Source organism: Urocitellus parryii, chromosome 3, assembly GCF_045843805.1.
Source record: "Urocitellus parryii isolate mUroPar1 chromosome 3, mUroPar1.hap1, whole genome shotgun sequence".
NCBI lineage: Eukaryota > Metazoa > Chordata > Mammalia > Rodentia > Sciuridae > Urocitellus > Urocitellus parryii.
The window spans coordinates 155,647,448-155,663,667 of NC_135533.1; the positions used below are offsets into that span (position 1 = coordinate 155,647,448).

The following is a 16,220-nucleotide window of genomic DNA, read 5'->3' on the forward strand; positions in this document are numbered from 1 at the left end:
AGAGAGAGAATTTTAACATTTATTTATTTTTTCTTAGTTCTCGGCGGACACAACATCTTTGTCTGTATGTGGTGCTGAGGATCGAACCCGGGCCGCACGCATGCCAGGCGAGCGCGCTACCGCTTGAGCCACATCCCCAGCCCCGGATATGATTATCTTTTTAAAAAATTATTTTTATGTGATGCTGAAGATCATATCCAGTGCCTCACATGTGCTAGGCAAGTACTCTGCCACTAAGCAGTAACCCCAGTCTAGATGTGTCTTTTTTTTTTTTTTTTTTCCTTTTGGTGCTGGGGATTGAACCCAGGGCCTTGTGCATGAGAGGGAAGTACTCTACCAACTGAGCTATATACACAGCTCCCTGGATGTGTCTTTTTGAAACTACTAATTTCATGGTTAGCCTCTGGTGTGAAGCATCAGAGGTGGGCCCAACATCCTCCTGTTGGACTCAGACCCCCAGTGCTCCCCTCAAAGCCACCATTAGGGGGTCCATGGAGTGATTGGGCCCTCCCGCTGTAAGACATGTGCATAGATCTCATTCCTTTCTGTATATGTGGAGTGGTAACTGCCCCCCCCCCACCAAAAAACTATGCACAACTGGGATCCTTAAAGACAGATACAATGGTGTAATGTGAATGGATTTATTTCCTAGGGCTGCTGTAATAAAACTCCACAAACAACAGACATTCATTGTCTCATAGCTTTGGAAACTGGAGGTCCAGGACAAGGTGGCAGCTGGGTTGCACTCCCTTTGAAGGCTACAGGGAAGCTCTGATCCAGGCCTCTCTCCCAGCTTCTGGTACATCCTTGGCTGCTATAGCAGACTCCAGTCTTAACACAGAACACTGTTCTGTGTGTGAGCCTGTGCCCAAGTTCTGTTTTATTATAAGCACTACAGTCACGTTGGATTAGAGCCCAGTCTAATGAACCCATCTTTTCTTCTTTTTGTGATGCTAGGATTGAACTCAGAGCCTTATGCATGCTGGGCAAGTATTTTACCACTGAACTACACCCCAGTTCTTTTTATTTTAAACAGTCTCACTAAATTGCTCAGGCTGTCCTTGAACTTAAGATACCCATGCCTCAGTGTCCTGAGTTGCTGGGATTACAAGTGTGAGCCTTCCCATTTTATCTTGATTATTTCTGGGAAGACCCCCCAATACAGTTGCATTCTGAGGTTAAATCTTAGAGATTAAGATTTCAATGTATAAAATTGTGATGATGGTGAGTGGGGGAGTGGTCGCTATGCTATAACACAAGTATATCATTGTAGCCATTAGAAAATAGAAATTTTAGGATGGGTGCAGTGACGCATCCCTGTAATCCTAGCGCTTTAGGAGGTTGAGGCAGGAGGATCGAAAGTTCAAAGCCAGCCTCAGCAAGAGCGAGACACCATGCAACTGAGACCCTGTCTCTAAATAAAATTCAAAAAAATGCTGGGGATATGGCTCAGTGGTTGAGTGCCCCTGAGTTCAAACCTCTCCCTGACCAATCAATCAATCAATCAATAAAAAAGAATACAGATTTTAGCTGGAATACAGAGGCATACATATGTAATCCCAGTGGTTTAGGAGGCTGAGTCAGAAGGATGCATGTTTGAGGCCCACCTTGGCAACTTAAGGAGACCCTGTCTCAAAGTAAAAAAATAAAAAAAGAGCTGAGGATGTAGCTCAGAGGTTGAACATTCCTGAGTTCAATCCCTAACACGCAAAACAGCTACACAAAATAAATTTTTAGCCAGACTTTGTGGTATATGCCTATAAACCCTTGCTATCTGGGAGGTTGAGTTAGGAGGATTGCAAATTATGAGTAATTTAAGGAGACTGTCTCAAAATAAAAAGAGTTTGGGTGTAGGCAAGGGAGAAAGAAAGGAAGACATCATGTGCTTAGTGAGATACAGAATTTCCCTGACCTGATACAGCCTCCACCCTACCTTTTACTTCTAAGGGATTGATTCCAATTTAAGAGATTGCAAGATTAACCCATGTAAAGCCATACTTACCCCACACAAGTCAGCTGGTTGCTGCATTGTGTCACATTCATATGGGTACCATAGTAACTAGTAATTCTTTGCTAATAACCCGAACATCTAGTAATTCTTTGCCATGTAACAGACTTCTTGTTGAAAATAAAACAATCCCCATAGGTTAGTTGTTTAAACAAGAGCCATATTATTCATAATTGAAATTGACCAAGTAAAGGCAGATTTTAAAAATTTATAGTCTCACAATGAAATTTATAGTCTCTTGTTTGTTTCTAGATCTTGCCCAGAAATCTTATAATCTTTATTTCAAAATAAATGTTAATAATATATTCTACTTTTTTTTTTACCCTTTATTTTATTTTTATGTGGTGCTGAGGATTGAATCCAATGCCTCACACGTGCTAGGTGAGCGCTCTACCGCTGAGCCACAACCCCAATCCATATTCTGCTTTTCACTAGATATCATCATAGCCCTATGTATGCCATGTAATATTCAAATGAATCATTTTAAATCACAGTTGTTTCCTTTTTGATGGTGACTGTAACCACTTCAAAGAACCATTAAATGCATAGAGGGTTTTTAACATTTTTTTTTTCTTTCTGGGATAAATTCTCAGGAGTGGAATCGTTGGGTTAAAAGACAGCGAACTTATTTATGGATCCTGAGATACATTTGCAGTCTTTTCGACAGGAGATTGATCAGTTGGCAGGTTTCATTTGCAATGTTGGGAAACCAAATCTTGTTTCAAATTGCCGGGGCTAAAGGAGATTAGGTATTAGTCTTTTGTTAACCTTACATTAGTATTTTATTAACTTTTTATTGATTGGATTGTTGTTTTGGATAATATTTTTATAGACGATGAAACAAATGTGATCCTGTTTCACCTCTTGGTGATGCTGAGCTCGGGCGCCCCCTGCTGCCCATTGTGACGCTGGCTGCAGGGCGGGTCCCTTGGGCCGCTGGAGTCGAGGCAGAGCTGGGGGAGCCATGGCCGAGCCGCAGGAGCAGTTACTGCAGCTCCAGAAGGATAACCGAGATGGCCGCATGCGGAAGCAGGAGCTGGAGGAGTTGGTGCGCGGTCTCGAGGCCGAGAGCGAGAGCCTCACCGGGCGCCTACAGGAACTGCGCGAGCGCGAGCGCAGGTGCCCTGAGAGGGCTGCTTAAGCCGGCGGGCGGGCCCCTCCTGAGAGGCGGCGCGTTTCAAGAGTGGCTGATTTGCCCTGTCCCGCACCTCGGCTCCAGTCGTCGGGCGGGGTTATTCACCCAGGGAGCGCGAAGGGAGGTTGAAGTCTGGCATGCCAGGGACTGGGCGAGGACTTCTTTGACCTTGACCTTCAGCTGGTCACTTCTCAGTACGGTGGGGGCCGCAGAATCCTGAGCTCCCCAACCCCCAGCCGAAGCACCTGCCTCAGTTTCTCTCTGCAGTCTGCAACGGAGGCGGAGCCAGGCGGCTGGGGCTCTACGAGGGGAAGCGCGCGAGGCGGCGCGAGAGCGTGCGGAGAGGACGCGTGAACTGCTGGAGGCGGCGGAGCAGCACAAATTGGACCTGGTTGGAGGGGTGCCCCAGGGAGCGGAGCCGGAGGGGCGGGGGCCAGGATGAGGCGGGGCTAAAGGAGAAACCTGGACCGCCCCCTCAACCCTTTTCACAGGAGCAACACAATCAACAGTTGCAGGAGCAGTGGGAGGAGCTGTCAAGTCAGGTATGTGCAGGGAATGGGTTGGCCTCCAGTCTTGGTTCTACTCGAATGTCCCGCTCTGGTACCTGCCGCTGTTGCCTCCCAGTCTCTGCCCCCCCAAAGTACCCCCGCCTCAAGAGGCCCCGTAAATCCCGCCCTCACAAGCCCCGCCCCCAGCTCTTTTACTACGGTGGGGAACAACGGAATCAGCAGCGCGCGGAGCAGCAGCAACTCGGGACGCAACTGTTGGCACTGCAGGTACTTGGACTGAACCCCTAGCGCCTGACAGGGGCGGAGCGGAAACGTGGGCGGGGCCGTAGTGGAGCGAGGGGCGGACCGTGAGGCCCAGAGCGGGTCTTGAGGCACTGCGGGTGCAAGGTGTGCCCCGACATCTGACAGTTCTTGAATGCTTCCAAAGAAACAGCTGGAAGTGGTGGAGGCCAAGTACGCCATGCAGGCGGAGGACTTACGGCAGGTGTGAGAGGAGCCCGCAATTTGGTGGGAGGGTCAGCTTTAGGTGTCCATAGAGCCTGGGCCTGTTCGGAAGGGTGGGAGGGGTGGTGTGTCCTTTCGAGTCTAATTAAGGCTGTTGTACCCTAGGGTGCGCAGCGGACCGAGGAGGCCTGGGCCAGCTTCCAGGAGCAGAGTGGAGTCCTTCAGGTGCGGCTCCCTCGGCTCTGAGAGCCAGTCACCTCTGACTCTACTGCGGCCTCCAACCCACCTTTCCCAGACCTGGGGCAGCCAGCACCAGGAGGCCTCCTCCCCCAGCCCTGAATCCTCACTCCCATCCCCTCCAGGAGCTGCAGGGGAAGGTGATGGAGGCGGCGGCTGCGCTGGACACCTCTCGGGGCGGCCCAGAACCGTAAGGGAGTTAGTATGGTTAAGTGAGTAGGGGCGGTTGTGGCGCTAGAACAGATTGCCTATCTCTGTGCCTGTCACCCGCAGGTGGGACTCTCAGCTTCGCCGGGTGCAGGACTGCTCTGGCTCGCTGATGGAGGAGGTGGCCAGGGCCGACTGTGTGAGCCTGGGCCCGGGCTGGTGGGCTGGAGCTGGGACACTCCCGCCACCCCCCTGTCCCTCCGGGAGAGATCTGGCTAGCGTAGTGCCCCTAATCCTGCATTGAGGGACACGGCTCCCTTTTCCTTCAGGAGAAGCGGCTGTTGGGCGGCGCAGGGGCCGGAGGCATCAGGTGAGCCCGGTGCCTACGTGAGGGAAGTGGGTTCTCCTTTTGAGTTCCCTCTCCAGCCACCACTCATCTGTCCATTTGTCGGTCCGCAGGCTGTGGGCGCTCGGTGCGCTGCAGATGTTGCTGTTGCTCCCGCTTGGCTTCCTGGCACTGCCGCTGCTCTATGTGTTGCTGGTGAAGCAGGACGCCATCCACCAGGGCCTCCCGCACGTCAGCTCAGATGCTGCCTTTCGCCGCCTGCGCTACACGCTGTCCCCACTACTGGAATTGCGCGCGCGCGGGCTGCTGCCTGCTTAGAGCCATCACGCTGGCCGTGGCCGCCTGCACCTTAGTCTCTCGTGTGGTTTCTGGGGCGCCTGAGGGGAGATACCCGGGGCATGAGGCTCGTCTCCCCCCCCCCCCCCACTAGCGACCCACCCTGGCACTTCAGCTCAGTAGACAACGGTTCTACCAGGAGGGCCTGCATCCAGGAAGGAGCTCCGGGTCCCAGGCCTTGAGTTGGCCTTCTCCACAGCCTCAGTTGCTGCACTCACTAGCCAAGTCCGAAGTTGGTCTGCAATTTATTAGTGAATTTGCCTGGGCCTAAGGGATTTTTTTTTTTTTTCATGGAGGTCTGTGATTCCTTTGGATCCACGCTAGTAGTTATTTAGGTCCCCATAGCATCCTTTGGTTCTCTCTGGGTAGGATCCCCATCCTGGTGTTCCTTCCTGTGGCAGCTTTGCTTTCTTTGCGCTGGGCATAGCTACTAGTGCGTACTCAGACTGCCGGCTTCCTGTGGAATTTCTTTTTTATTTGTGAGAAATATTATTAGTGGAAATAAGCCATTTCTATTTTGTCTGAGTTTTGTTATTTTAGCAGTGAAATTGTTTAATGTAACTCCTGTACACATATACTTTCTTGCAATAACCTTTAAAAATATTTTCTTGCTGGGCGCAGTGGCGCTTGCCTGTAGTCCCGGTGGCTCTGAAGACTGAGGTAGGATTGCAAATTCAAAGCCAGCTTCAGCAAAAGTGAGGTGCTAAGCAACTCAGTGAGACCCTATCTCTAAATAAAATACAAAATAGGGCTGGGGATGTGGCTCAGTGGTCAAGTACCCATGAGTTCAATCCCTAGTACAAAAAAAAAAAGTTTTTTTTTTTATTAATTTGTAGGTATTCTTAAGGTTTTGTTGTTAAATTTGTTGATGGAACCCTATGTTCCAAATTTAAGAATTGTGCTTTGAGTTCTAAGTAACCATTCTTGTCTGGAAATCATAAAGACATTCTCATATTTTCTTCTTTTGTGGGGGGGCGGGCAGGGTGCTGTTCTGTTGCCAGGCTGGCCTTGAACTCTTCAGTCTCTGGAGTAGCAGTGACTACAGGTCTGGAGCCACCACACCCTGACTTCTAATTATTATTATTTTTAATTGTAGATGAGAACGATACCTTTGTTTTTCTTTTTAATGTGGTGCTGAGGATTGAACCCAGTGCCTCACACTTGCCAGACAAGTGCTTTAACACTGAGCCACAACCCCAGCCCCTCTTCTAAATATTTTAATGATGTGCTCAGACTGGGATGTTTAAAGTGATTATTGATATAGGTGCATTTATGAGATATTATATTTTTACTGTTCTTATTTTTTAAAATTTATTTAATTAGGTATATATGACAGCAGAATGTATTTTGATTCATTGTATACAATTGCAACACAACTTTTCATTTCTCTGATTGTACACCATATAGGTTGGCACCATATGTGTAGTCATACATGTACCTAGGGTAATGATGTCCATCTCATTCTATCATCTTTCTTGCCCTCATGCCCCCCCTTCACTCCTCCCTCCCTTTTGCCAAAGTTCCTCCATTTTTCCCATTCCCCCCCCCTCCTTGTAGGTCAGCATCTACTTATTAGAGAGAACATCCACCCTTTGGTTTTTTGTGATTGGCTTAATTCACTTAGCATGATATTTTCCAACTCCATCCATTTATCTGCAAATGCCATAATTTTATTCTTTTTTAATGCTGAGTAATACCATAGTTTCTTTATCCATTCATCTATTGAAGGGCATCTAGGTTGCTTCCACAGTTTAGTTATTGTGAATTGAGTTGTGATAAACATTATTGTGGCTGCATACTGATTTAAATCCTTTGGGTGAGGAGTGAGATAGTGGGTCAAATGGTGGTTCCATTTCAAGTTTTCTAAGGAATCTCTATACTGCTTTCCAGATTGGTTGCACCAATTTGCAGTCCCACCAGCAACGTATGAGTGTGCCTTTTTCCCTACATGTTGCAGCCCGGCTGGCTGGGCAAAATAACGGGGGTGGGGGTGTGTGACAGGAACATGCGTAGATTGATACAGCAGGAGTAGGAGCCATTTATTGTAGGACAGGAGCAGTATTTATACATTCCACACAGCTTATCTTAATTAGCATAAACTAGATACATCAGTCAACCAATAAGAAATTTTCATACTTAATGGCTCGCTGGCCTTACTTCATAAACCACTCCCTCTGGCATTTTGCCAGGCGCTATCCTGACTTGTTTATAGACTCTAACACCTACATCCTCGCTAACATTTGTTATTTGTATTCTTGATAACTGCCATTCTGATTGGTGTGAGATAAATCAGTTTTGATTTGCATCTTTTTAATTGCTAGAGATGTTGAACATTTCTTTATATAATTTGTTGATTGAATGTATATGTTCTTCTGAGAAGTGTCTGTTCAGCTCCTTAGCCCATTTATTGATTGGGTTGTTTGTTTACTGTTTTTATTTTTGTATTCTGTATTCCACTTTTTTGCCTTTTGTGCTTTTATATTTTTTTAATTTTTTTCTCGTATTTTTTTGCATCATTTTTTGTGTTTTTATTTTTAAAAATATTTTTAATAATTATTTTTTAGTTTTAGGTGGACTTTTATTTTATATTTATGTGGTGGTGGGGATGGAACCCAGTGCCTCATGCTTGCTAGGCAGGCACTCTACCACTGAGCCACAACCCCAGCCCCATCTTTTGTGCTTTTAATCAAACATTTTATTATTCTGTTCTTCTTCTTACCTAGCATATCAATTATACTTTTAATTAATTAATTTTTGGTATAGGAATTGAACCCTGGGGTACCTTATCACTGAACTTCATCTCCAGCCTTAAATTTTTTCTTTTTCTTTTTTTTTTAGAGAGAGAGAGAGAATTTTTAATATTTATTTTTTTTAAATTTTCAGCGGACACAACATCTTTGTATGTGGTGCTGAGGATCGAACCCAGGTCACATGCATGCCAGGTGAGCGTGCTACCGCTTGAGCCACAACCCCAGCCCCCAGCCTTAAATTTTTTAAGACTGTTTTCAGTTGTAGATGGACACGATACCTTCATTTTGTTTACTTAGTTTTTTTTTTATGTGGTTCTGGGGATCAAACTCAGCGCCTTGTGCATGCAAGGGAAGCACTCTACCACTGAGCCACAACATCAGCCCTTATTTTAAATTTTAAGCCAGAGTCTTAATGGATAGTGCAGGCTAGGGTGTAGCTCAGATGTAGGGCGCTTGCCTAGCAGCTCCAAGACTCTACCACTGAGCTACATTCCCAGCCCGTTTTAATTTTTGAGACAGGGTCTTGCTAAAATGTTCAGACTTTTCAACTTTTGATCCTGCTTCGTCTTCCTAAGTCACTGGGATTATAGGCATGCACCATTGTCCCAGCTTCTTCACTTTTGAAGGATAATTTTTCAGGATACATAATTCTAGATTGGTAGGTTTTTCTCCCAACATTTTTTTTAAGTATCAAAAATTTCTTTTTTTTTTAAATTTTTTTTAGTTGTTTGATAGGCCCTTATTTTATTTATATGTGGTGCTGAGAATCGAACCCAGTGCATCACACATGCCAGGCAATGTGCTACTGCTGAGCCATAGCCCCAGCCCCTCTCCCAACATTTTAAACAAGTCACCTCACTCTCTTTTTACTTTCTTTTTTTAGTTGGACACAATATTTTTATTTTGTTTTTATGTGGTGCTGAGAATTGAACCCAGTGCCTCATGCATACTAAGCGAGTGTGCCACTACTTGAGCCATATCCCCAGCCCCTCTCTTTTTACTTTCTTGATTTATGAAGAGAAGCTGGATAATTTTTTTTTTTTTGAGAGAGAGAGAGAGAGAGAGAAAGAATGAATTTTGTTATTTATTTTTTAGTTTTCAGTAGGCACAACATCTTTGTATGTGGTGCTGAGGATCGAACCCGGGCAGCACACATGCCGGGCGAGCATGCTACCGCTTGAGCCACATCCCCAGCCCAAGAAGCTGGATATAATTCTTATCTTTGCTCCTCTTTAGGTTTTTTTTTTTTTTTTTTAACTCCTATGGCTTGAGATTTGTCTGTCTTTGATTTCCTTGTGTGAATATATTGTCTAGTTATATTATTTTTGGCATTTATCCAGCCTAGTGTTCTCTGAACATCTTGGATCTGTGGTTTGGTGTTGACAGTAATTCGGGGGGAATCCTACTATTCAAATATTGCTCCTGTTCCTTTAATTTAAAAAATTTTTTTTAGTTTTCAATGGACCTTTATTTATTTATTTATTTATTATTTATTTTTTAGTTCTCGGCGGACACATCTTTGATTGTATGTGGTGCTGAGGATCGAACCCGGGCCGCAGGCATTCCAGGCGAACGTACTACCGCTTGAGCCACATCCCCAGCCCTCAATGGACCTTTATTTATATGTGGTACTTAGACTCAAACCCAGTGCCTCTCACATGCTAGGCAAGTGCTCTACCACTGAGCTAGGACCCTGGCCTTGTTCTTTTCATTCTTAATTCTTCTGGTTGGTATTCCCATTATGAGTATGTGGCATTTATAATTGTCCCATAGTTCTTTTTTTAATATTTATTTTTTAGTTGTAGTTGGACACAATACCTTTATTAATTTTTATGTGGTGTTGAGGATCGAACCCAGGACCTTACATGTGCTAGGCGAGTGCTCTACCACTGAGCTACAGCCCCAGCCCTGTCCCATAGTTCTTAAGTATTATGTGTATTTTTGTTGTTGTCGTTGCTTGTTTTTTGTTCCTGGAGATGGAACCTAGATTATCCTCATGCTAGGTAAGTACTCTTAACACTGAGCAATACCACCAGTCTTTTGATATCCTCAAGCTCAAGATTCTCTCCTCATCCATGTCCAGTCTACTCATAAGCCCATTGAAGGCATTCTTTATTTCTGTTGTTTCTTAGGATTTCCACCTCTGTTTACATTGGCCATCTGTTCTTGCATGCTGTGTGCATCCATTGAAGCCCTTAGCATCTCTGTTATAGTTATAAATTTTATGTCTAATAATGTGTCATCTCTGCTATATTTGACTCTGGTTTTGAGAGTCAAATATATTCTCTTACACTATTTTGTCTTTCCTTGTACCAATAGTCTGAAATGACTTGATTAGTATAGCTTAATAAGTCATATATAAACACTGAGCCATAATCCCAGCTCTTTTAATATATTTTTTTAAAGATAAGTAGAGAATTTTTTAATATTTATTTTTCAGTGTTCGGTGGACACAACATCTTTGTTTGTATGTGGTGCTGAGGATCGAACCCGGGCCGCACGCATGCCAGGCGAGCGCGCTACCACTTGAGCCACATCCCCAGCCCCTTTTAATATATTTCTAAATTTTTATTTTTCCTAATAAGTCTTGATAGCTAGATTTATTGTTCTTCAATATTGAAATAGCTGTTTTGCCCTTTGTATTCTCATATAAGTTTTTAATCTGCTTGTCAATTTCTAATATAAAACATGGAGATTTTGATTGGTATTTTCAGCAAAACACGTCAATCTGAAGAGAATAAACATAACATTAAATCTTCCAATCCATGAACATACCTATTACTGTTTAGCTCTTCTTTCAACATTTAGTTTTTTTCTTATGAATCTTTCATTATTTCTTAGTGTCTGATGGTTTTGGATGCACTCATACCCACAAAATTGTTTTATATATTGACCTGCATCTTAAAAAATTGACTATAGATATTAATTTTGGATTTTTATTTTTTTTAGTTATATATAGACACAACAACTTTATCTTATTTATTTTTATGTGGTGCTAAGGATCAAACCCAGTGCCTCACAACATGCTAGGCGAGCACTCTACCACTGAGCCCCAGCCCCAGCCCCTTAATTTTGGATTTTCATGTACATAAATATTATTTCTGGATAAGCTTTATTTCTACCTATCTACTTTTTTTTTTTAAGATGGGGACTTGCTATGTTGCCTAGCCTGGCCTTGAACTTCTGGGCCCATTCTATCTCAGTGTTCTGAGAAGTTGAGACTACAGGTGCATATCACTGTCTGGCAAAGATTATATATGTATTTTTGTTAATTATTCCTTGTCTATATGATACTATAAAAAATTGCAGTAGGCCATAAGACCCTCATTCCAGAAGATTACCACTCCATACCTGGGAGGATGAAATATCAGGCAAAGATCAAAAAGAATGTGGATTGGCCTTACTGGGTTTCTCCCTTCAGTCTACTATATCACATTTCTACACAGCTGTTCACTCTTCATCTAGTCTTAGCATAAATAATTTCTCTTGGATTTTTCCATCTTCAATTCTGAAGTTTCCCATATCAAAGTCTTATTAAACAAATTTCTCAAAAAAAATTGCAGTGCTGGGATCACTGTACTGAACCCTAGTCTCCCATGTTAAAAAAAAATGAACCCAGGAGTGCTTTACCACTTAGCTAAGTCCCCAGCCCTTTTTATTTTGAGACAGTGCCTCACTTACTTGCTGAGGCTATCTTCAAACTTGCAATCCTCCTCTCAGACTCCTGAGTTGCTGGGATTACAGGTATGAGCCAGCTCACCCAGCTCAGCCCCCAAATTCTTTTTTTTTTTTTTTTTTTTTTTTTTTTTTAGAGAGAGAGAGAGAGAGAGAGAGAGAGAGAGAAAATATGAGAATGAATATTTATTTTTTAGTTTTTGGCGGGCACATCTTTGTATGTGGTGCTGAGGATCGAACACCAGGCCGCACGCATGCCAGGCGAGTGCGCTACCGCTTGAGCCACATCCCCAGCACCGCCCCCCCCCCCCAAATTCTTAACTGATTTCTTTGTATTGCCTAACTGAACTGGTTAGGGGCTTCTATACAAACCTGAAAAAAAGTGGCAACAGCAGGTACTTTTTATGTTTTATTTTTGGTGGTGCTGGGGATCGAACCCAGGGCCTTGTGCACACAAGACAAGCACTCTACCAACTGAGCTATATCCCCAGCCCTCACAGGTACATTTATCTCTCTTTTTTCATTTTGGGTGCTGGGAATTCAACTCTGAGCCTTGCATGTTCTAGGCAAGTTCTCTCTACCACTTAGCTACATCTCCAGTCTCTGTGTTTTGAGACAGGAACTCACTAAGTTGCTCAGACCCACCTTAAACTGTGATCCCTCCTGCTTCAGCCTTTTGAGTAGCTGGGACTACAGGTGTGTGCCACCACCCCTGGCTTATACCTCAGTTTCATCTAGGGGGCACATCTTTCAACATTGTAACTTTAGCAATTATCAAGAATATAAGTAACAATAAATGTTGGTGAGGATGTGGGGAAAAAGGTGCACCCATACATTGCTGGTGGGACTGCAAATTGGTGCAACCATTCTGGAAAGCAGTATGGAGATTCTTAAAAAAAATAACTAGGATGGAGCCACTATTTAACTCACCTAACCTTCTCTTCAGTATACATCCAAAGGATTTAAAATCAGCATACTACAGTGATGCAGCCACATCAATGTTTATAGCAGTTCAATTCACAATAGCTAAGCTATTAGAACCAAGCTAGGTGCCCTTCAACAGATGGATGGATAAAGAAAGTGGACACAATGGAGTATTTTACTCAACTATTAAGAATGACTTCATGATATTTGCCAGTAGATGGATGGATCTGGAGACTATTATGCTAAGTGAAACGAGCCAGTCCCCAAAAGCCAAAGGTCGAATATTTTCACTGATATGTGGAAGCTAGGGCTGGGGATACAGCTCAGTTGGTAGCACAAGGCCCTGGATTCAATCCCCAGCACCACACACACACACACACACACACACACACACACACACACACGTACACACACACACATCTAAAAACAACCAATAAAAAAATATACATTCCACCTTTAAGAGATGGGGATGATGATGTAATCCAGTGATTTAGTAATCTGATGTAGGAGAATACCAGGCCAGTCTCAGTAATTCAGAGAGGCACTCAGCAACTTAGTGAGAAACTGTCTCAAAATATAAAAAGTGCTGGGGGTGTGGCTCAGTGGTTAAGCACCTCTACATTTAATCCTCCATACCAAAGAGAGTTGTGGGGCTGGGGTTGGGGCTCAGTGGTAGAGTGCTTGCCTCGAATGTGCAAGGCCCTGAGTTCGATCCTTACCACCACATAAACATAAAGATGATGTGTTCAACTACAACTAAAAAATAAATATTAAAAAAAAAAGAGTTGAGGGATACAGCAGTTGTGTAGCATGTGGGAGGCCCTGGGCTTGATCTCACACCCACAAAAAAAACCTATTAGTCAGCTAATAAGAGTCTTTTTTTTCCCTAATATTTTTAGTTGTTAGATGGACATAATACCCAATGTGTTGAGGTTCGAACCTAGTACCTCACATGTGCTAGGAAGTGCTCTACCATGGAGCTACAACTCTAGCCCAAGTGGAGTGATTAGTCCATTATTTAATATAATTATTGATATAGCTGGATTTAAGTCTATAATTGTAAGATTTCTCTATATCTCACCAACTTTTTTTTTTTTTTTTGTGGTACTGGAGATTGAACCCATGAACCTATGGTTTTGCACATCCTAGGCAAGCACTCTTACCATGAAGCTACATCTGCAGCAGCCCAACATGTTATTTTTTGTTCTTTTTCTACCTTCTTTGGGTTAATATATACTTTTGAGATATCTAAGTTGCTAAGACATCATCTTGCTAAATTGCCTAGGATAGGCAAGATCCTTCTACTTCAGTTTCAACCCTAGCCCCTATTTTCTTTATTTTATGTGGCGCTAAGGATTGAACCCAGTGAGCTACAGGCCCAGCCCTAATTTAATTATTAGCATTTTTTAAAAAAATTTCTGGTGTTGGTGATGTAACTCAGGGCTTTGCACATGCTAGGCAAGTGTTCTACCACTGAACAATCTACACTCCAATATTTTTAAAACCTTGTTTTAACTTACACATTAATTTCTTATTTATACTTTTACATATATTGCTCAGGCTTCAACTGCTACCTGAAGCTGAGTATTGATTCTTCATCAACTCTGGCAATTCTAAGTTGATAGGAGCTTCTTGTTCACCTTTCTTATTCTTCATGCTGTGGTAATCTCATCATTTTAGTAATTCCATTGCCCTTTCAGGTGATTGGTTTTCTCTTTACCTCTGACCCATTATTAAGCCAATCTTTATTTTCCATTTTTAGTAATAGATGACACAATGTCTTCATTTATTTTTATGTGGTGCTGAGGATTGAACCCAATGCCTCACACGTGCAAGGCAGGTGCTCTACCACTGAGTTACAGCCCCAGCCCTAGCCAATATTGTGAATGAAAAAAAATTATTTTCTGGCTTCGATTCTTTTTTTTTTTTTTTCTACCAAAGATTGAACCACACAGGGGTGCTTAGCCACTGAGCCACATCCTCAGCCCTTTTTATTTTGAAACAGGATTTGCTAAGTTGCTGAGGCTGGCTTTGAACTTGGGATCCTCCTCTCCCAACCTCCCAAGCACTGGGATTACACTGCACCTGTCTTAGTCTGCTTGCCTGCTTAAGATAGAGAAGACAATGGGTTAGAATAGATAAAGTTATTACGAGCTAGTCAAGCAACAATTTTGCAGTCCCAGAACACAGCACCTCTAAGAGACAGATGACAGCAGAAGTGATTGCCCATCATGGGAATGACTAGAGCAAATGCAAATGAATGAAGCTTGCGCTTAGGACAAAAACAAGTGGGGTAACCTCCTTGGCAGTCCTAAGAGAGACAGACGGCTCTGAAGCTGGCAGGAATCAGTTGAGGATAATACAATGTTATTTTTGGCATTTGTGTGAGGCTTAAGCCATAACTGGTGTGTCTGGGCCAGCAACCTGCGAAAGTCCCATGAGGGCAATTCCCGAGCAGGAGGGTCTTTCCCCTCTATAAAGGACACAAGGAGGAAAAGCAGGTAACACTGAGCCTTCCCCCTTCAGAAGCAAAGCTAGGACACACTGATAAACTCATCAGTCAAACCAGGCACAGTGGTGCTCACCTGTAATTTCAGAGACTCAGGAGGCTGAGGCAGGAATATCCTGTTTGAGACCAGCCTCACCAAAACTTTGTAAATAAAAAGGGCTGGGGATGTAGCTCGGTGGTGGAGTGCCCTTAGCTCAATTCCCAGTACTGCAAAAATAAAATTCCAACACAGCATTTTTTGGGGTTTTTATTTTGTCCATGTTAGTTCAATCTTATTAAGTTGCATATAATTTTTTTATACACAAGAAAATACTTCATGTACCTATGTAATAAGCCAGGTAGGGAATGTATCCAGTGCAAACAAAAGATTCACACCTGTGCATAGACAGCACCATCAGATGATTGTCATCTCAGTCTCTCTGGCATCACCAAGCATTGTCACATGGGGCCATGCCTAAGGAAGGAGTAGTTGCCAGGTTCTAGGGCTTCAGTTCTTTTTCCTATAAAACATGCTGCTGGGTGAAATGGCAGGGCCAACAGTAGCTCACCCATTTTGACCATAGTGTGGGAGCTTCTTGAGGGACAGCTGGGGCAGAAATGCTCTCATGCTCCATGATTGTGGGTGGCCTTTGGGAAGGGCCACACAGGGCAGAGGGCTGGGCTTCAGAGGGCCACTCCTTAATAAGGGATGTCATTCTGATAGTATTGGATCATGTCATAGGTCCGGCTCCTAGAAGGTCAAAGCAAGAAAGTAAAGGGAGGCTATAAGGAGGCTGCTCAGTCAGGGCACCCCCTCACCCCTGGGGAGTCCTCCCTACCTGCTAAACCCTTCTTCCTGCTCAACCCAGCAACTTGAATGTGTGAATATGCTGGCAGCAGACTCTAAAACAGGCTCAGGTGTACAGATGCCACCACCTCAGCCCCATGGCCTGTCATTCTCTGATTTGGGAGGCATAGTGCTCCCTCTTTCTATTCCCAGCCTGCTCCGCACTCTCAGCACATGCTTGTCTTATTTCACCTTAGGTCCTCTTTATTCTGTTCCACAAACTGCTTTCATAGAAATGCCATTTGACAATACTTGGGTGCTCCCCACACCCATCCTGAGCTACCTCCCATTTCTCTGCCGTGTTCTTCAGGCCTCTTTCTTTTTGCCTGTTAGGGCACCAGACCCTGTGGGCTTTCTGGGTGGGTTCTCTACAT

The 16,220-nt window shown here is 43.8% G+C and overlaps 2 protein-coding genes and 1 non-coding gene across 3 annotated transcripts in view; 1 reads left to right on the forward strand and 2 right to left on the reverse strand.

Annotated features, from left to right (window-relative positions):
- Nucleotides 1-2,868: 2,868 nt before the first annotated feature.
- Tmem191c (transmembrane protein 191C) lies at nucleotides 2,869-5,144 on the forward strand. The gene is made up of 10 exons (XM_026401756.2): nucleotides 2,869-3,127; nucleotides 3,411-3,534; nucleotides 3,635-3,685; nucleotides 3,839-3,919; nucleotides 4,080-4,136; nucleotides 4,262-4,321; nucleotides 4,459-4,523; nucleotides 4,607-4,679; nucleotides 4,810-4,850; nucleotides 4,940-5,144. The coding sequence occupies exons 1-10, from the start codon at nucleotides 2,973-2,975 to the stop codon at nucleotides 5,142-5,144; spliced, it is 912 nt and encodes a 303-aa protein (XP_026257541.2). The 5' UTR covers nucleotides 2,869-2,972.
- A 6,859-nt stretch (nucleotides 5,145-12,003) lies between these two features.
- Nucleotides 12,004-12,076, reverse strand: Trnat-ugu (transfer RNA threonine (anticodon UGU)). The gene has a single exon. It is a non-coding gene; the product is annotated as a tRNA-Thr (tRNA).
- Nucleotides 12,077-15,269: 3,193 nt separating this feature from the next.
- Pi4ka (phosphatidylinositol 4-kinase alpha) overlaps nucleotides 15,270-16,220 on the reverse strand; it is a 134,338-nt gene continuing 133,387 nt past the window's right edge. The window contains exon 55 of the mRNA XM_026401773.2: nucleotides 15,270-15,750. Within this exon, the coding sequence (XP_026257558.2) occupies nucleotides 15,699-15,750 (52 nt within the window). The 3' untranslated portion in view covers nucleotides 15,270-15,698. The remainder of the gene's footprint in view (nucleotides 15,751-16,220) is intronic.

Excerpts from the sequence above, each read along its gene's own strand:
- Tmem191c (XM_026401756.2), top strand. The coding sequence starts at position 2,973 with ATGGCCGAGCCGCAGGAGCAGTTACTGCAGCTCCAGAAGGATAACCGA. Across the intron at positions 4,137-4,261 it reads AGGCGGAGGACTTACGGCAG|GGTGCGCAGCGGACCGAGGA; the intron begins GTGTGAGAGGAG and ends GTTGTACCCTAG. Across the intron at positions 4,524-4,606 it reads TCTCGGGGCGGCCCAGAACC|GTGGGACTCTCAGCTTCGCC; the intron begins GTAAGGGAGTTA and ends TGTCACCCGCAG.